The 22,188-nt window shown below is 35.0% G+C and overlaps 1 protein-coding gene across 3 annotated transcripts in view; it reads right to left on the bottom strand.

Moving 5' to 3' along the window:
- Positions 1-722: 722 nt before the first annotated feature.
- LOC150096456 (pleckstrin homology domain-containing family G member 5-like) overlaps positions 723-22,188 on the bottom strand; it is a 322,023-nt gene continuing 300,557 nt past the window's right edge. For all 3 annotated transcript variants that reach the window (XM_090408400.1, XM_090408402.1, XM_090408401.1), the window contains one exon: positions 723-1,326. In XM_090408400.1, the coding sequence (XP_090264526.1) occupies positions 1,317-1,326 (10 nt within the window). In that variant the 3' untranslated portion in view covers positions 723-1,316. The remainder of the gene's footprint in view (positions 1,327-22,188) is intronic.

Raw genomic sequence — 22,188 nt, 5'->3', positions numbered from 1 at the left:
CATTCTGAGTGGTTCAAATTGCTTGCATTAAAAGTTTAAGTTCAAACTACATGATAAGAACTTTCTTCTAAACTTTGGAATCATATCTTAAATTGTAATGAACTTCAGTAATCGTTTCACTAATCATGATTGCATCTATACATGTTTAAGCATGTTGATTATATATATATATATATATATATATATATATATATATCGAAGTGCAGTCAATAAGTAATATTAAAATCTCTTGTATTTCTTAAATATTTAATATGGATTACTAGTTAGAAATGCACAATAAAAAACAGTGATGGAAATGAAAATGATTTTGATAACTGTGAGAATGAACACATTGATGCATCAGTATCAAATGCTAAAAAATAAATATCTTTATCATTATTCATATTTGAATGAAATATTACTATAACTTCATGCAAATTGCATTTGCTTAAAATTTTAAAAGCAGTTTGGGAAACACTGGCTAAAGCAACTGAATAAATATATTGCAAAATTTTAGTTCACAGTACATAGATCTCTAGGATATGAATTCATAAATCAATAAAATAAAAACACTTAGATTAAAAAAAAATCTTGTCCCTGTTTGTTAATATTCAACAAAAATAAATCAGCCCTTCTATTAGTTACATTGAGAATACAGAGAAACCCACTATGAACAGTTTCTCCTTATTTATATATATCAATTTATTTTTTAAAAGAACAGTATATGCAACGTTTCTGACAGAGCTAAGTTTCAGTCTATATTACTAAATTCTGTTAACAGAATTTAGTACTATTAACTGAAAGAAATAAGTATGGGGTATGTATATTACGGTACCAGGAGTTTAGTTAGCACAATAAATTAAAAAAATATAAATGTTATCATACCAGGGATCTTGACTTGTGTTTTTCATATCACAATTATTTGTAATTAATATCATGAATAAACTTTTCCTATTAAAGAAATGCTTATATGGTTGCAAGTTTTACTAGTAGCAAGTGTCACTAATACAGCAGATTAAAAATATAAAATTATCACACTGGCTTATTTCATGCATCCTTTTTTTTTTTTTAATATATATAATATCACAATTCTTTGCAAATAATATCTGGCACATATCACAGCACACCTGTCTTTGTTAACGGAATAATCACACAAGCACATATATATATATACATATATAAATATATTGTATTCCTTAATGCATTCCAGTTTCAGGAAGGAACATAGATGCAGCCTTTATCGCTTGATTATTCACACTAAGATTAGAGGTTGAGGGAAGTTATCTCACAGCAAGAGTACTTCGGTATACATTTTTGAAACGGCAGCTTCTAATTCTTTATACTTCTCTGAAATGGAGAGAAAAACCTTGATGCTTATTCATTCAAGAAATAATAACCTATAAGTTGCAATGTAGTAAACAAACAAAATTTTTAATAAAGACGAGGGTGCGAAAAGAGTAATCATAATGGGGTACTTTAATTATCCAAACATTGAATTGGGTAGCAGTAAAATCTTATGAGAAAATGAAACAGAATTTATTGAGCTGTTGCAAGACAACTTCCTAAAGCAGCATGTGACAGAAGGAACATGATGTCAAAGAGTGTTAGATTTGATTATAGTGTCAGAGGGTGTTTCAGTTAAGGATGTAACTATTCTGCCTCCAGTTGGCGGCACTCACTTGGGAAGTGGCAAAGTTTACAAATGTTCTATTCAGAAAAGGTTACATGCTGAAGTACAAAGCAGGAAATTATGACCAATTAAGGAACATACTGAGTTCAGAGAAATGGTACTGGTCGCTGGATGAGAAGAATATCGACAGTGCTTGGATAGCATGAAAGTTGACCCGTTTGTTAAATTTTCTTGAGCTTTTAAGAGAACGTTTATTAGTGGACTGTAAAGCAGAGGCTGATCTAAATAGGCATATTTAACAGTTGAAGATTATAAAGTAATTAATTGTCAGGAATTTGTAGTTGAGATAAGTCATAGTGTAACTGTTCGATGAATTGGTGAAACTTACCTATAAAATATTCCCAGCATAGAAAGGAGAAAGCAATTGTGTAAAAGATATTGTTTATGTGTTCGATGAATAAGAGTTAACAATTAAGTAATAAGTACCATTGCTCAGTATAAATGATTTATGTTATATTAAGAAAATTAGTTAAATATGTGATATGATTTGTGTGAGTAAAATGTAGGAACTTAACTAATTTATTTATGCAGATTTGAATTGAGATGTTTTTTTTTTTTTTTATTACTGAAAATGCAGTGTAAACTTGTCTTATGGGATAAATTTAGTTTAATCCTTTATCCAAGTGTGTGCAAACAAAGTTTGCACCTGAAAGTATCTTCAGGACTGGGGTAAAGTGGTACAACACTGGGCAACTCCTTGCAAAGGTGGAGCAAGCTACTAACACTCCTCTCAGTATCTCCCATAATGCAAAACACATCTCCTTGCAGATATGTATAATGTTATGCATTAAGGGAAGGGCCACTACCCAGACTAGTTTAGACCTTTATTGAGGTCTCTTCAGTGGGAGCCAGGCCCAAGTGGAGATACCAGGCAGGAGCATTAGCAAGGTCATCTCCTCCTATAGAAGCTGCCAAACGGTGTACCACCTTTTTATTAAATTACTCTGGATTTAGAGAAAGATGTTGAAAGTTTATTTTTCACTTGGTCAGACTATAATAAACCCCAGTCCTGAAGATACTTTCAGGTGCAAACTTTGTTTGCACACACTTGGATAAAGGATTAAACTAAATTTATTATAGTCTGACCAAGTGAAAAATAAACTTTTGTCTTATGTGAATTAAATTTTGTTGTTTAAATATTAAATAAGTGTCGCCTGATTCTTAATTATTTGATGCACTGTTCCGAAAAAATATTAGAGCCTATTAGCGGGAACCCAGGAGAAAGAATAGTAAAGGATAGATAGTAGACCACGACTGCAGATACTAATTAAATTAGAGATATTCTGAGGGTAAATAGAAAACTACTGGATGCATGTTACACTTCTTGTTAATAGAAAATGAACATCAGTGGCGCAGCTTTTAAACAAATAAATTTTCTGGTGTTCGAAGAATAAGAAGGCAAGTGCGGAAGGCAGTTTAACGTAAGGAGATATTAAAGATATACCAAAGAGTGATAAGGAAGAATAGTTAGAAGTACATAACAAAAGCTGTATATAAACATATAAATACATACAGAGATAATAAGACATAAAGAGAAATTAAAGATAGAATAATAAATAAGATAACAGACCCTCCCCGTTTACAATATGGCACAGTTCCGAAAGGATTAACCCCTCCCCTTATTACAGTGCATGATTGGAGTGGATTGCTATTGGATGTTGTGTGTGCAAGCAGCGTCAATGAATTCAAGAACAAGTATGACAGCTGGTGTGTGTAGTATGTGGCCTCCTTTGAATACCTGAAGGTCTCTCTTAATAATAATAATAATGTAATACCAATCATCCTCCAACTGCTAAACCTAATTTTCCATAAATGCAAAATACCACTTAAACCAAAAACTGCACTGTTAACTCGATGACATATAAAAGGAAAACCGATGGAATTAATAACATCCTGTCACAGATGACAATTAATAGCATATTTTCTCATGCCTGTGTGGCTAAACTAGGTGTTAAATGGAATGTTGATGTTCAAGACCAGCCAAAGAGCAAGACAGTTTTTTGTGCACATAAGGTTCTTATTTAAATTATTATTTTTTTAAATCTAGGTTTCTTGGGGATGTGGAAGCATTAGAGAAGATCCAGAGGCAAGAGACAAAAATTAAGAAGGGTACCTGTGAAATGCTTCCTTATGAGGAGAGACTGAAAATTAAATGACAGGATAGGAGAAAAAATAGGTTTACCCCCCCCCCCCCCCACACACAAAGTTTCTTTATATTTATGGAATAAAAATGAAGAAACTATAATCACACTGGATGACCTATGCTTTACTTAGCTCTGGACTATTCTAAAGATTTTGACACCACAAAACATACAATTCTCTTAAAAAACAGTTAGTATAAGAAGGAAACTCCATGACTGGTTTTGAAGGCTTCAAGAAAAAACAGCTTTAAAAAAATCATATGTGAATCTCATCCACAAAAGGCTGTAAACCTATGGTACATCAGTACTGTGTGTAGGTTATGGGTTAGAAAATCCAGAGGAACCTAATCTCGAGACCAGATACTTTTACAAGCGCTTAAGGCTTGTTAATAAGAGATTTGGTGGTCTCAAACTCCAGTTCCTGTTACAAACTTTGCCACAGAAGCAAGGTCCTAGGTCTGGATGAGAATATATATGAGGGTGGTCTGAAATGTTCTTGGCCTCGACCATAGATGGCAACACTATCAGGAAGATTTTTTTTCCCTCTTCTCCAAGTTGGTACATCTGTCATAAGAATGTACCAACTGCACGATACTCAATATTATTTATTTCAAGGGATACAGACAACACTTTTGCTTCAGATAGCTGTATAAAACAAACTACTTGATAGAATGACTTGCAATTTCACATTGAATGAATAATATTGAGTATTGTGCGGTTATAAAATTCTTTGTAATAGAAGGTTTAGTGCCAAAGAAATTCATTCGAAGTTCATAAAAGTTTATGGGCACTCCTCTCCTTCATTTTCGACAATTAAGAAATGGGCTGCCAAGCTTTAAACATGGCTGTACCAGCGTTATAGATGATCCACGTGAAGGGACATCCAAAAAGTGTAACAACACTAGAAATCATTGATCAAGTGCAAGATATGATATTGGATGGTGGCTTCAAAGTGATTGAAATTGCTGAGACTATAGGCATTTCAAAAGAATGTGTAGGATATATTTTGCATGAAGAATTGCATATGAAAAAGTTTTGTGCAAGATGGGTGCTACGCTTGCTCACAGCAGATCAAAAAATGCACTTGCATGAAAAATCTCTGATCAGTGCTGAGTTGGAGTGTTTTAACAAGAATAACACTGATTTTGTGAGTCGATTTATTACTATGGATGAGACTTGGATTTACCATGACACATCAGAATCCAAACAGCAGTCAAAACAGTGGACAGAAGCCTGTTGTTCAGCGCCAAAGAAGACAAAGTGGGTTCCATCAGCAGGAAAGATCATGGCATTAAGTGTTTTGGGATGCTTTATTTTGTTTATTAATTATCTTGAAAAGGGTAAAATAATAACCAGGAAATGTTATTCCGATCTTTTAACCAGACTAGACAAAAAAATTTGTTAGAAAAGACCCCGGTTTGAAGAAGAAAATGCACCTGCCCACAAAAGTGTTTTGGCAATGTGAAAATTAAGGGATCTGCACTATGAATTGTTGGAACATCCATCCTATTCCACAGATTTGGCTCCCTCTGATTTCTATCTCTTCCCAAAACTAAAACTCATCCTTGCTGGTCAGCATTTTTCTTCAAATCAAGAGGTGATTGCAGCTGTAGATGGGTATTTTGCAGATCTTACTGAGAACCACTACAGGGACTGGATAATGGCACTGGAGCATCGCTGGAATAAATCTTAAGGGAGATTATGTTTAAAAATAAAAATAATTTTGAAATTATAAATTCGTTTTTTTCATTGTTAGGCCGAGAACTTTTCAGACCACCATTGTATGTGGCAAAAATGTATGCAAACAATTTTCTGTTCACAAAAATGTGAAAGCCATTTAAAACTACAGTTTGAAAGACGGTCAATGGCTTTCTACAACTGTTTTTCTATGACCTCCATACTGCAAGAACAAAAAAAAAATGTTAAAAATCATCATCTATAACACTGCATATACATGGAGGAAGTTGCTCTGTTGCTGAGTTAACTTAGACAGCAAATAGCATGACACTCAATACAGAATTTTATGGGACTCCCTCTTCTTGGAGAAATGGTCGAGAGAGAGAGGGGTGTAGTTGATTTCATTTTGACCTTGAAGACAGAAAGTTTTTGATAAAGAGAGACAGAAGTTCATTCTAAGACCCAAGTTGTGCAGGTCTTTCAATATGCTAAACTTCCAAGGTGTTTCATTTGCTTTTTCAAAGAAAACAGAAAGTGCCTGTGTTTTCTGAAAGCATCTCTAATAGATGCTTCTAGTCAGATTAACCGATATTTAGTACAATATTGTTTTCAGAAGCAAGATTATGTCTTGGATTAAAAAGGTTGTTGCCCTCCAGAAAACATAAAATAATTGCCTTTTATAGGATTGCAGAAAATTCTAATGCACTCTGTAGCATGATTTATTAAAAGGAGAAGAAAAGTTGATGCTGCAAAATTCAGGAATGGGACAATATTCTAAATTGCTTGATCTTTTCCATTCATGATGTCTGTGATGAAAAAGAGCTATCCATCTAAGCGAATGGCTATTACAAAAAAATTATCACTCCCATGGATGTTATCTTCTACTTCTTATTTAAATAATGGGAAAAAGGATAATGAACAAATTGTTAGACTGATAGCAGTATTTGGAAGGTCCTACTTCCAGTATTTAGCAGGGGTAGATTTATGATATGAAGCATGCACTCCTTGAATGTTAGTGTGTGTGTGCACTATCCCACAGAAAACTGTGGGCACCGGATGACCTCATGTTGCAAACTGCATCATGGGGAAATATCTACACTGAGTAGTATGTAGATACAGCAAGATAATAAGAGATCCTGATGAGAGGTGAACAGCAACTCCCTTGATGTCAATATTAAGTACGACTTGTAGGACATGGACAAGAGTGACCTGTGTGCTTTAGAAGGCCCATTTTATCTTGCATGAATTAAAAGAATAAACACTACAATGTCAGAATGCACCTAATTCTGCAAGCACACATTAATAATGGGATGCAATGTGAATGAGATGCATTAGAAGAATTAAGCGAAATAACAGAAGATTATCAAATAAAGAGTGAATCGGCATAAGATGAAATTAATTTTGAATTTGTGTACCATCCACAGTTTTTTGGTAAGAAATGTTGCTTACTATTAATAATGTTAACATAATATTACAAAAAACCCAAACAGATCTAAATTTAGCTATTTTACTTTTAAAATGATTAAAAAATAATAATCCAAATTTTTTAAGAAATGGATTTTCTAAACTGAAAGAAACTGCATATGAAGAAAAAAAGAAGACATTACCATAAAATATAAGGAAGTTAGAACATGGAAATGAAACATTTGCAAGGCTACAAAAGAGAAGATTCAGGTATGAATAATACCCAAACTACTTTTTTTTTCAGACTGTTTTCTGGCTTCTCAATTAAAGAGAGATATAAAGAAATTGAGCAACATACTCCAATTTTTTTGTTTTCTTTATAATATTCCAGAACTGGGGTCACTTAAGGGTCAAAGCCAAATAACTGGGAGCAGACCTCCACATCACCTTTGAGGAATGCAGAGAACCGACTGGGGCTTCTGACCTAATGTCCAATCCTCACCTTCACGTGGTGCACCCTGTTAGTAGGTATCTACTGGGTACTGAACGAACAAGGATGGGCTGGCAATTTGGAACTTAGCTGACTAAACTGTACTCTCTATTGGCTTAAACCACAAATGCATATGATGGTACAACATGATGCGATTTCATGCTGGGTGGGGCATCACTTGGTTAAACAAGGCCCTCGCTGTTTTTGCTAGGGAACCAGGTTGAACAGTGAAAAGTCAGCTACTGGAACAAGCTACAACTCAACATGTAGAATAAACAATAGAAGAAAAAGAATAAACCCAACACCAGGATCACAGAAGATAGGAACCATCAATATAAGGAGTATTAATGGAAAGGAAAACGTGGCTATAATTGGCATTACTGAGACAAAGAAGACAAAAACAGGTGAGATCTTAATAAATAATAAGCACAGGATGTTATTTTCAGGCAATAACGATCAAGGAAAGGAAGGAGTAGCAATAGCATTCAACACAAAACAGGAAGATAAACTTCTTGATTAGAAAGCAGTTTTAAGTAGTTATATGGATGAAACTTATTTGTAACTATGGTCTCACAGAAGGTTCTCCTAAGAAGAAGTGAAGGAATTTTTTGAGTCATTAGAACAGGCAGCTGACAAAGAAAATGGACAAAATGGTCCTTGTTGGAGATATGAACAGCAGAGTAGAAAATGAATCCTACCAGAATATAGGTACATTTTGGGAAAATTTGGAGAAAACAGCAAAGGTACTAATAATGTCAAGTATTTACTGGACTTCTGCTCAGGATACAGAAGTAGTCTTTACTAACACCATGTTTCAACATAAAGATGTGCAGAAGTTCATATGGAGAGAAGACACAAGAAATAAGAAAAGCCTTCTTGATTAAGCACCTCCGTAGCACAATTGGAAGAACGACGGTACGTTGAGCCGTTCATTTGGAAAAGACCTAAGCATGAGTCTCATCATGACGAGGAATCTTTATATGGATTTTTTCAATTGAAGGTGAGCTATCTCATACAGAGGTAGCAGGGTTTTTTCTCCCAAAAACTCGGGTTTTTCATCCCGCATACAGACAATTCAGAACACGTGCAATTTAGAGACAAAAAATACTAGCTGTGGTGATGGGCAGTAGATGGCGGTGATGTAGATGATTAGTAGTAGAGGTAGAGACAGAGAGTTGTACAATAGGTGTCCTCCAGCAATGAGTCTTCGGACTCCTTGGAGGTGTCACGAAAATAATAATAATAATAATTACGTCATTGTTGAAAGCGATATCACAAGGCTTGTTCAGGATACAAGTGTACAGAGGGTTTGAAATTGGAAGTGACCATTACTTAGTACTAAGCAGAATAAAAATGAATATCACATTGAAAAGAACAGTTAATTAAAATTATAATAACGGAATTAACCGACCGCGCGGTTAGCCTAGTGGCTTTGCGCTTCGCAACCATATGCCTGGGGAAGGAGTGTCCCAGGTTCGATTCCCGTTGTAGACGTGAGGAATTTGAGGATCTTCCTCAGGCATAGCCAAGTTAGCCGGTCTTGGGGGCGGTCAGTAGGGTTTTTTCCGCCAGTTTATCTGGCGTTTTTCATCCCGCAAACAGGCAAACCGGCCCGTGAACATACGCCTCTACAGGCAAAAATATATCCCCCCCCCCCCAGCGGCAGATCAGGCGATGGGTCGGTTGGGAGTAGTACTAACAAGAAGTCGCATCTAAGTAACACGCAGACCCTGCATAGGAAGCGGGAATAACGCATAGAAGAAGAAGAAGAAGATAATAACGGAATTAACTGATGTAAAATATTATTAATTAGTATAATTTTCACCTGAGTATTCAAAGGCATCTTCAGTATATGTAGAAAGCTAATTAAACAATCACTAAAAACACACGTAATGACCATTTAATTCATAAATATTTCATCCCAAGTATCTTGGGACATCATCAGTACAGTAGTTTAAACAATACTAGGAATAACATACAGTTAGATACTTGGGATGAAATATTTACGATTTAAATAGTCATTGCTGTGGTTATTACGCATGTTTTTAGTGATGAATTCACCACAGGTTTCGTTATATATATATATGTGTGTGTGTTTTAAATTTTATTTTACATATATATATTTTATTTTCTACACACACACACACACGCGCGCACACACACACACACACACACACACACACAAACCTAAACCGACAATTCCAAAATGCACCACCTAAGTAGCTAATGTAAGATAAGTAAAAAAGTCAATAAATTTCCTAACTTAAAAACTATACAGCAAAATCCCTTTTTTACATTTCCTAGGGGACTGATGGAAAGAAGTGCAAATAGCAGGAAATGTAAAAAAACATTTAAAAAATACTAAAAGATGAATTACTGGTAGTATGTGAGTCTATATACCAGAATACAAAATTTAATAACTGAAAATAAATGAATTTACAATTATTTACATTTTATCTATTTTAAAAAATCTTTATTAGTTGATTCTTTTTGCTTTTTCTGCACTCTTATAATTTCCACCTACCTCTCCACAGTGTATAAGGCATTTAATGCCCCATCGTCTCCTGATGCATTTGCAATATGCCGCCTCAAAACAGAGATAGCTTCCACTGCTTCTTTACTAGTAGGGATGGTAGATTCTTGATAACAGTCTTCTTCACCAAGGTAGCTGGAAAGGATGCCTTCTACACTTGGTACCATTGATGTGATCACATTAACATCAACATAGTCTTGAAATGAGGAAGACTCATCCATCACATACCAGTTGTTGGGCTCTCACATATCTTCTTCCTCCTGTAGTTATGTGAGAGCCCAACAACTGGTATGTGATGGATGAGTCTTCCTCATTTCAAGACTATGTTGATGTTGATGTGATCACATCAATGGTACCAAGTGTAGAAGGCATCCTTTCCAGCTACCTTGGTGAAGAAGACTGTGATCAAGAATCTACCATCCCTACTAGTAAAGAAGCAGTGGAAGCTATCTCTGTTTTGAGGCGGCATATTGCAAGTGCATCAGGAGACGATGGGGCATTAAATGCCTTATACACTGTGGAGAGGTAGGTGGAAATTATAAGAGTGCAGAAAAAGCAAAAAGAATCAACTAATAAAGATTTTTTAAAATAGATAAAATGTAAATAATTGTAAATTCATTTATTTTCAGTTATTAAATTTTGTATTCTGGTATATAGACTCACATACTACCAGTAATTCATCTTTTAGTATTTTTTAAATGTTTTTTTACATTTCCTGCTATTTGCACTTCTTTCCATCAGTCCCCTAGGAAATGTAAAAAAGGGATTTTGCTGTATAGTTTTTAAGTTAGGAAATTTATTGACTTTTTTTTGACCGGAAACAGTTGGATATGGTTTCAGGAGTAACATGCAACCATGCTTTGGCCACATACCATTATCATGCATAAACACAGTTTTTTCAACAAGCATTTTTCTATATTTCCATTTAAATGTATGGATGATGCCCAGATCTAATTGGCTGAAGCTCACTTGTACAATTAGGGAGAAAGAACACTAATCTAATGTTTTTAATGTTTCGCAAAGTACTACTACTGCTAGACATTTGTCTAGCAGTAGTAGTATTTTGCGATGATTTTCCTCCATTTTAGCATCCAGAGCATGCATGGTGGATGCGAAGATGCTGCTGGTCATCCATGCTATGCTGTTGGTATCATACTTAGTACAAAGATTTTTCACGTTCTTAAAACACCTTGGCTTTTTTAATTTACCAATTCCCAGTGGAAGTAATTTTTCTGATCTATCAGCATTGACCATGAGCAAAATAGTTACCCTCCGCTTGCTGAGTTTTCCACCGTGACACTTCTCTCCTTTAAAACACAATGTTTTTCTTGGCAGAATGTTATAAAAGAGCCCAGTTTCATCAACATTGAAAATATTTTTCGGTTCGTAGTCATAAATAATATTCTTTAGTTCATGTTTCCACTGCAACACTATTACTTTCTCCACACGCTTGATTATACACAATATTGTGACGAGTCTTGAAACGATTAATCCATCCAATTGATGCAGCAAAACCATTAATCCCCAACCTTGCAGCAAATTCAAGGGCTTTCACTCGGAATACCATCGACTGGAATACCCGATGCTCTCGTAGAAACAAACCACTCCACCACAAGTTTATCCAATTCATCGTATGTCGATGTCCGGATATATTTTTTTTTTTTTTTTGACATAGCACCAGATTGCTTTGCATTAAGTTCAATGCTTGACCTGTTTTTTAATATCGTGTTCAAAGTGGACACAGAGAGTCCAAGATCTTTTGCTAAATGCACACATGTTCCGGCATGCCAATCTACACGTCGCAGAATTGCCATCTTTTCTTCTACCGAAATACATTTTTCGTATTTTTTCTCCACGTTACTAATATGGATCATCCACCACCGCAACTATCACGCGCTAAATTACGTAGCAGAAATTCTGCAATATCAATTCGTACTGTGATTGAAAAATCACGGTATCGCTCATTGCTACTGCAAGCCACTGTGATGGTAGAAACGAAACTACAGCTGAAAGCAACACCATCTGGGAACAGAAATTGATTTGAATAAGAGGAAATCGATTTGAAAATCAGTGTTGCCACCCAAGAAAAAAACGTAAATCACGGGAAATAACGTCCACATCAAGTTGTTAATGGTGGGAAAACAATATATCATAAGAATAGGCCTTAACACGGGACCAACGGAAAATGACATAAATGGCAGGAAAACTTAAATTGCGGGAATGTAAAAATGGGGTTTCACTGTGTGTGTGTGTGTGTGTGTATATTATATATATCTACCCTATATATATATATATAAAATGATAAGCCTTTCTATATAACGTTTTTTGTCAAGTTATTTGAAACGTTTTGAAACTCAGGGTCTATCCTGAGCAGGGCTGGCCATCTCGGGGGCGTGATGGGTGCAATGCACCCGAGCCCCATGATCGAGTGGGCACAGTTGGTACACATTTGTGGAAACGTATTATATTTGAAATGTTTTTTTTTTTTTTCCCTCTGCCAAAATCATTTGCAGGTAAGAGGTTTTACAATAAGTTTATTTCGAATCCGTTAATTTTTACCTTTGAAAAATATTTTAGGGCCCCAAAAGGTTTCTTGCACCGGGGCCCCTTTAGAGAGAGAAGGCTGGCCCTGATCCTGAGTATCGAGTCTTCAAAATTTGAGTCATCAGAATTCAAGGAGAACCGGGCTACCAGTCTGGAACTCGGGAGTTGGAGGCTGTAGGTGTCAGGGGGGAGAGAAACCCCCTTTCTAGTTTTCGAAATTCGAGTCATCAGAATTCAAGGAGAACCGGCCTACCCAGTCCGGAATATGGGGGGCGGCGCCGTAGGCACCAGGGGGCGTTGCCCCTAGTATATATGTACAATTAAAAAGTTAGGAAAGATTAACTGATTTATAAAGTACTATCTCCCCTTTGTGGGGAGATAGTACTTTATAAATCAGTTAATAAAATTAGAATTAAAATTAAAATTAGACGTAAACCATCTGTTTAAGTTAGGAGAGTGAAGTAAAGGTTCACCTGTTTCTTTATAAAGTCGTTCCATGAGGAACTGACTTTTGTGAAGGACTCTTGTCTTGTTCCAATGAACTCCATGGCTAGTGATGATGGCATGTTCTGCAAGTCCAGACTGTTCAGGTTCAAGGTATTGAATATAAGACAGGTGCTCTTCTAGCCGAAAAGAGGCAGATCTTCCTGTTTGTCTGAAATAAGATAATCCACAAGAGCAAGGAATCTGGCAGACACTTGGATAACTAAGATGTGGAAGCTTATCCTTTGGAGAAGTGAGGAAAGGTGGAGATTTTTCTGAATGGTCAAAAGGCAACACAAATCTTTAGTGGTTTTAAAACTTTTGCTATTTGTTCACTAATGCCTTGCACATAAGGAATAGGAATGCATGTTATTTTTTCTATATTTGAAGAGGAAGACATATCAAAACTACTCAAAGCTCTTTTGATGAAAAAATTCTTATATCCATTAGTTAAAAGGAGGAAATAATTGCATTCTTTCTGTAACAGATCATCTGAAGAACAAAAGGAGTGGGTCCGATGAACCAGTGTTTTAATAGTTCCTACCTTTTGACTAGGATGGTGATGAGATTCAGCATGGATATAATGGCCTGTATGAGTCTTCTTCCTATAGACTGATATTTGTAGGTTACCATCTGGTTGGTGAAGAATTAAAAGATCTAAGAAGGCTAACTGCTTAATCAATTCTACTTCTAGGATCCTTGGATGAACTGCATTTAATTTAGAGAGAGAAACTGTTGTAGTTCATCAGAAGAGCCATTCCAGACAGCAAAAACGTCATCATCACTAGACAGAGTTCACTGGAACAAGAAAAGAGTCCTTCACAAAAGTCGGTTCCTCATGGAACGGCTTATTAAGAAACATGCGAAACTTTATTTCACACTCCTAACTTAAACAGATCTAATGGTTTATGTCTATCACCTTTGTAGGAGATAGTACTTTATAAATCAAGCTAATCTTTCCTAACTTTTTAATTGTGTGTGTGTGTATATATATATATATATGCACACTGTGTTTGCCAGCGTATAGGACGCACCCCCTTTTTTGTACACATTTTTTAGGAAAAAAACTTTATCTGAATATTATAATGAATTTACAGTATTTCAAATATAAAGTAATAAGTAGATCTACTTTCAACAAATACCTAATCTAACTAGGAAAGAGTACCCACCTTTTAATTGTCAAAACCCAGAAATTCATCTCCAGAGCTAAATGAAGAGACACGTGAAACCGCTTCTAAATCAAAAGCTGAGTCCTCATACAACAAATTGCCCTCTGTGCCATCCAGTGCATTACTAATTCTACACTTCTTAAATGATTTAATCACTGTCTCAGTTTTCACAGCATCCCATGAAGCTTTGACCCCACTCACAAACTTGCGAAATGCTAGGCCTCTTCCTTCTTTCTGATGGCATAACCTTAAAATCTGAAGACTCCATCCAGGTGTTCCACTTCTCCTTCATAAATCCCTTAAATGGTTTATTAATACAGATATCAAAAGGTTGAAACTGACTAGTTAGACCTCCTGGAATTACAGCTAACTGAGTTTTCAATTCCTTGAGTTTATTTTTAGCATCTTCTGTTCTGTGAGAATGAAACTGATCCCATACTAGCATGGCAGGCTTCTTCAACAGTCCGCCAGAGTGCCTAGACCAAATTTTATCTATCCATAACTTCATTCCTCCTCTATCCATCCAGCCTTTTGCGTGAACATGTACAAACACTCTTTTAAGCAGTTTTTCTCTGGGTAGTGTCTTCCTTTTGAAACTCAATAATGGCAGCAATTTTGTCCCATCAGCACAGCAGGATAAAACAACCGTGTAGTGAGTTTATTCGTGCGCCAAAGTTTTAACAGTAACACCTTTTGTTTGAGGGCACATCAAAAGTCAGTGGAACCTTGTCCATGTTTCCTATTTGCGCAAGTTCAAAATTTTCTCGTTTCCTTACGTTAATGACGAATCGATGAAATTCAATCATTTTTTCTTCATATTCAGCTGGCATCTTTTGTGATATTTTTGTTTTAGTCTGCATACATAGCTGGTTTCTCTTCATGAATCTTGACCACCATGATGCTGATCCAGTAAAGTTGGCGATCCCTCTGTTAGTGGCTATTGCTTTCACTTGACGAATAATCATTTTTGTAGACACTGAAAGTCCCGCTTTTCTGTGGTCTAAAATCCAAGTATTCAGTTCTGCCTCAAGTTCTGGCCATTTTGCAGTTCCACTTTGTAGGTTATGTTTACTGTGAGTTGCTTTTTTTTTAAATCCTCTTCCTGATTCTGCCAAGTTCTTATCATTTTCTCAGTTGGGGGTGGTCCGAAATGCCTCTCTGCAGAACTGTTTCCATCATTGTGTATGCTAAAGACCATACACAATCAGACGTAGCTTGTATGCAATATTGTAACAATGACGACGTTTTTCAGCCATAATTTTCCAAGAAATTTAGAGAAAATTTAGCGACAGAAATTTATCACTGTTCACAACGGTGACAACAATTGGAAAGTTTAAACGAACAGGACACAACTGTGATCATCGATGACAGCACATGCACATCCACTAAACTCTACGTCAGTGTTTCTCAAAGTGTGGTACACGTACTCCCAGGGGTATGTGAAAGGTCTTCAGGGGATCCATGGCAATTTTCGGCTATGTATCATGAATGCATAGAATAAAATTCAATGTATCCATGAAGTTCGAGATCGTAAAAATTTCCTGTTGTATCACTGAATAAGGTACAGAGACATCTGCAGGCTGTGCAATATGTTTCTCAACAAACAGTGCAATTAGAGACAACTGGGATAAAAATGGCACAAACTAATGAATCGCATGTCTCTCTCCCACAGAAAATGCTGTATGACTCAAGCAAAACCACATGTTGCAAGTGCAACGTATGGTTTTGTTTGAGTGAACGTGTTAAAACAAAGAAATATATAGTGAATGTGTTTTAGATATTATATAAGGAATTTGGTTGAAGAGAATTAGCATTTCAACTCAACTGTCGGCTTGCCTTCGTCATTTAGCAGCACCATCTTTTGTTAATACCGCACCAATCATATGAACGCGGATGTCTGAAGTTTGAGAAACACTGCTCTATGTAACTGGAATGCTCTCACACACCACAAGGAAGCAATAAAGAAATCGCGTAACTTGGAACAGAGAAAATTTCCAGAAATGGAAATAATAAAAAACTGAGTATTGGCATATAAGACGCACCGTTTTTCAGACCTATTTGCAAAGAAAAAAAGTGCGCCTTACATGCCAGCAAATACGGTATATATATATTTATTTATTTAAAGTTAGGAAATTTATTGACCTTTTTTAGTTATCTTACATTAGCTACTTACGTGGTGCCTTTTGAAATTGTCAGTTATGGTTTAATTAGCTTTATACATGTACTGAAGATGTCTGTGATACTCAAGCAAAAATTATTCTAATAAATAATATTTTATGTGAGTATTCGATTATTATAATTTTAATTAATATGTCTATTCACGGTATTTCCTTAATGAAACAGAAAAGAACAGTATGTAAGAAAGTTGAGCAGATTTTACAAGTAAATTGTAGGCTCGACTATACAAACATTATTGAAGAAAAAATTAAATAAATTGAAAACAAGAACAAAATCTTGGAATCTCAGTGGCAAACTCTGAAGAAGACATTGATTGATCAGCTAGGAAGGTATGTGGTGAAGTTGTCTGCAAGGATAGAAAATACGAAAACCATGGTGGACACAAGAAGTTAAAGAAGCAGTCTTGGAAAAGAAGAAAGCATACCAAAAGTTCTTAGCAAAGAAGTCAGCAGATGCCCTAAAAAATACAGAGAAAAATGTAAACAAGCTAAGCTGTGTGTAAAAGTAGATAAACAAAAGTCATAGGAAGAGTTTGGTTAGAATATTATTATTATTATGTGACACCTCCAGGGAGTCCAAAGACTCATTGAGGGAGGACACCTACTCTACAACTCTCTGTCTCCACCACTAGTATTTTCACAGACAGTCACAAACATCCATGGTGGGATTAGAACCTGCAGCCGTTTGGCTGGATTGTGGATATGCTAGCCACTCGGCCAACACATAGAAAATAAATATCAGGAAGATGGCAAAATGTTCTGGAGGCTATTGAAAAAACTTAGAAATTGAGAGAAGACTACTGTAAAAGGAATCCAAGATAATGGTGACATGAAACTGAAGAGAAGGATATCTTAGATGTCTGAGTATTACTTTGAAAGATTGTTAAACAAACCAAGCAGTGACAAAACCATACTAGAAAATTTTCAAGGGAAATGCAAAGAGGAGTACATATCAATACTTGAGGTAAAAAAAAGCTGTCAAAAACTTGAAATGTGGAAAGGCAACTGGAGTTGCCTTTCAGTAGGTCGAATTCCCAACAACTGTAGCATAGCACCCATTTATAAAAAAGGAAATAAAACTGAATGTGAGAATTAGAGAGGAATTTCTCTACTGAGTGTTTTGGGTAAGACAAATAGCTGAGAAATTGCATGAATACAACAAGAATTTGTCCTTTAGTTTTGTAGATGTGGAAAATGCATGTGATAAAGTGCACAGAGAACAGCTTTTCAAAACGCTATAATTATATTGGGTGAATGGAACATTACACAGAGCAATACGCAGTCTATATACAAGTTGTCAGTCAGCAGTTAGAATTGAAGGAAATAGAGGAAGATGGTCTGATATAAAATCAGGAATAATATCATCATCCATACAGATGATGAATAAGAATGGAGATAATGGATCACATTATGAAAGAAAGTGGCATCAAGCCTGATATTAGAATTGGATATACCAAACTTAGCTCTTTGCTTTATGCAGATAATGATGTACTCCTAAACACATCTAGTGCAAGTGTCCAGGATTCACTAATTAAATTTAATAACAGTCGTAACAAATTTGGCATGAAAATCAGCAATAAAAAGACCAAAACTATGAAAATATACAAGAGTGCGTCCCCTGGGTGGCAGATAGGGGAGCCCACCATGTGTGTGTATATATATGGTGGGGTGGTCCGAATATACTGAATAAGGACTCGTGGACCAACAGGGCAATCATCTTGATTGTAAGGGAAGCGGCACTCCCATGGACCCCTAGCTGTATCTGTCCTCTCCTTCTACTTTGAGGAAGATCCACTTACTATAAGGCCTTATCAGCCAACTCTTCTTATTTTATGACCCTTATGCTATTAGAGTACTCGAGGGCCATGGGGTCTTTTCATTTCTGGCCTTACAACTATGCCCTCTCTATAATTCTTCTATAATCTACTCTTTCCCCTTCAATATACCCAATTCCTCCTATGGGTTTAAATTCGGAAGAAGGCTAGTTCAGAAGCCTTAAGGTAGCAGCCAGCCCTACCACTGAACTATTCCATCATCAGGCTAGTCCCCCTGACATGGAGAACATAATCCTACTTGTAAGCTGACAGAAAAAGATAATCGGATTGAATCTATGAGAAACGACCCTGGAATGGAAAAGGGAAAACGAAAATGGAAAAGACAAAATATAATACACATAGCAAACTGGAATGTAAGAGGAATAGCATATAAAGAAATAGAATTAGACCAGTTACTAAATGAAAGAAATTTTAAAATAGCAGTAATCACTGAAACAAAAAAGAAATTAAAAGGAACTATGAGAACTGAAAATTTTAATGTGATATACAGTGGAGTCGACAGAGACCAAAGAGCAAAAGCAGGAGTCATGATTTGGATTCATAACTCCCTTTCAAAACAGTTAAAATATTATAAATTATGGAATGAAAGAATAATAGAAGCTAGAATAAAAATAGATAGAGGCTATTTAACAATAATTGGCTTATATGCCTCAGAAGAAGGAAGAGAACAGGATAATACTGATTTTTATAATCAGCTACAAAACATATATAATAAAATAAATAAAAATGATTATGTAATTTTAGCAGGAGACTTAAATGCAAGAATTGGAAACACGAAAATTAATAATAATATAGGAATACATGGAGAACATACTCTAAACAGGAATAGTAAAAAATTGATCGACTTTGTAGTTTATAATAACCTAAAAATAATGAATTTCTTCTATAAACAAAGATATACATAAATATACTTGGGCATCAAGAGGATGGAAATCAATATTAGATTACTTCATATTAAACGAAAAGACATCAAAATTTTCACTAGATGTTAGAGTTCACAGAGGATATGAAATAAGCAGTGACCACTTCCTTGTTAAAATAAAATTAAGATTACCACCTAAATGGCTACAAGTAACAAAAGCAGAAAGAAAAATTGAAACATTTGTTTATAAAACTAGACTATTGAATTACACAAATGTACAATGGCTATATGAACAAAGAATTAACCAATATCTAGATAAAATAAAACAAAATGGAAAAATAGAAATAGAATGTCTTAATATAAAAACGATACTAAACGCAGCAGCAAATGAAAGCTTAGGAAAGGCCAAAAAATTCAATAAAAGGAAAAAACTGAAGATCTGGGATGATACAATCAAAGAAATAATCAAAAAGAAAAAAGAAGCCTATCACAAATGGTTACGAAGTAAAAGATTAGAATATGAAATAGAATATAAAAGAATAAGAGCCATAGCTAAAAGAGAAGTCAGAAAAAGACAGAGAATCATGGAACAAATTATTAGATATCAAGAATAGATCGAAGCTTGCTCCACCCTAGACATGAGTTGCCTCAGCTTGCACTACCTTTAGGGTCAGTTGCTGCAGTATCCAGGTATTTGCTTATGCTTGGAATTGCCGAACTTTATATAGTGTCTACTATATTCGACATGAAACTCTGAGTTTCTTATTCGGCTAAGGAACGATATGGGATGTAATATCCCTTAACTTTAACAAGTCATATGTCGCCGAATTGAAGCCTTTGGCTCTTCATATATCTAATAATTTATTAGGACACCTCTCGGCAATACTGATAGAAGGGATGTAAGTTCTGTTCGCTACAAACTTGATATTAAATAGGTCTACCTACTCACTAATGAAACCTCAATAAAGGTTGAAACCAGTCTGGGTAGTGACCTTCTCTCATAATGTAGAACAGAAATACTAAGTTCACATTATGGGTAAATATCAAGAAGAGTGATTGGAGCTTGCTCCACCCTAGACATGAGTTGCCTCAGCTTGCACTACTTTTAGGGTCAGTTGCTGCAGTATCCAGGTATTTGCTTACGCTTGGTATCGCCGAACTTTATATAGTTTCTACTATATTCGGCATGAAACTATTTGAGTTTCTTATTCGGCTAAGGAACGATATGGGATGTAATATCCCTTGACTTAAACAAATGAACAAATTTGTTTCTAATTTAGAACATGATTTATATAAAATAAGACCCAATGTATATAAGACTTTGAAACACTTAAATGCAGATACCAAAGAAAACATAAAATTAAACACTGAATTGAAATTAGAAGAATTTCTAAATTTCTACACAGAATTGTGGACTGATAAATATTTCAAAAAAGACAACTGGCAAACAATTAACAAAAATGAAATAACTAAAGAAGAATTAGAAATCAGCCTGAAAGAAACAAGAAACAGAAAATCACCTGGAGAAGATAAGCTAGGTTCAGAACTATATAAATATGCTGTAACTATATTCAAAGAAAGACTCTTATTATTTTTAAATAAAATTTACTCAACTGGTATCTCCCCAATAGAATGGAAAAAAGCAATTGTGATTCCTATCTTTAAAAAAGGTAATAGAGATGACCCTAAAAACAATAGAGGTATCAGTATACTAAATTCCTGTTACAAAATATATAGCAGAATCTTAAATAGCAAACTAATGAAATATTCCGAAAACTTTATTTTAGAATTACAGAATGGATTTAGAAAAGGGATGTTCATGTGTAGATACGGCCTTTTGCCTAAAATTAATAATAGAGAAAAGAAGAGAATACAATTTAGAAACACATATTGCATTTATTGACTTTGAAAAAGCATTTCACAAAGTTAAAAGAAACATTATTTAACATATTAAAAGAAAGACAAATACCAAATAATATCCTAAAAGCTATCACAAGTATATATGAAAATAATCAAATACAAATAAGATTAAATCACGAGCTATCATATACGAGAGAGATAAACCTAGGGGTACGACAGGGATGTTCCCTCTCAGCAACTCTTTTTAATATCTACTTAAATGAAATAATAATAAAATGGAATAAAAATTTACATCAAGGAATTAAACTTTCTCCTAGAGTAAACTCAAACACTCTCCTCTTTCCGACGACCAAATAATAATTACAAATTCTGAAGATAATTTACAGAAAGCTATTTTAGATCTAAATGAGATATCCAAAGATTATGGTATGATAATATCAACAGAAAAAAGCAAAAACTATGGCCTTTAAAGGACAAGATCCAGCAAGAACTAAAATAGTAATAGATAACAAGATCTTAGAACAGGTGAATTCATTTAACCTAGGATGTATGATCACATATGAAAATGAAAAAGACAAACGTAAAAATTGCAAAATATATAAAAATAACAGGTGTAATTAACTCTATATTTAAACCAAACCTAGTTCAAAAACAAACCAGACTAAAAGTGGGGTTCGAGGTTATATGGTGAGTGGTCGGTGTAATTTAGCACTCATGTAAAATTGGTGATTTTTGGTGTTTTTCCTTAGAAAATTGGTTTTATAGTATATTAGAATGATTTTTGTGTTTTTAGAGTATTTTGTGTGTCTTTATAACATATTTTATTGGGGCTGTCGCTGCTAGAGGGATTCGTAGTTTGTAGTATTCATGAAAGCTCCGGATAAGATAAGTATTATTTTCAGTTATCGTTGATAAATTTATTTAATATTGCATAGTTTTGTTTGCCTTGCGTCTCTTAGTGCATCTTTTTGTGTGTTTTTGGTGTGTTATAATTTATAATTTGATAAAATACGTTGCAAGTAAGTATGGCCCAGTACGAAGGAAAATGGCGGCCAGTAATGATGGTTCGCCATCTTTATCAAAGAACGGTAGTATAAAAGAGATGATTCAGTGTACTAGCTGCGAAATGTATGCTTTGCAGTGTGCAAAAGGAGTGTGGTTAGATGATAATAAAAGAGTGAACATGTGTAGAAAATGTAGGGAGAATGAGAAATCGAAGAGTATTTCGGATCGTGAGTGTGATATTTTTGTCAAACTTCAGAATGAAGAAAATAGGGATATGACAAGAAACGGCGAGGTTGTACCAGAGAATTGTGAGAGCGTAAATGTAGAAAGTGTGAATGA

The sequence above is a fragment of the Typopeltis vanoorti genome, chromosome 18 (genome assembly GCF_054136105.1).
Source record: "Typopeltis vanoorti isolate ZY-2024b chromosome 18, IOZ_Tvanoo_1.0, whole genome shotgun sequence".
Classification (NCBI taxonomy): Eukaryota; Metazoa; Arthropoda; class Arachnida; order Uropygi; family Thelyphonidae; genus Typopeltis; species Typopeltis vanoorti.
Note: the sequence above shows the minus strand (reverse complement) of the source record. Positions and strands in the feature narration are given on the sequence as shown.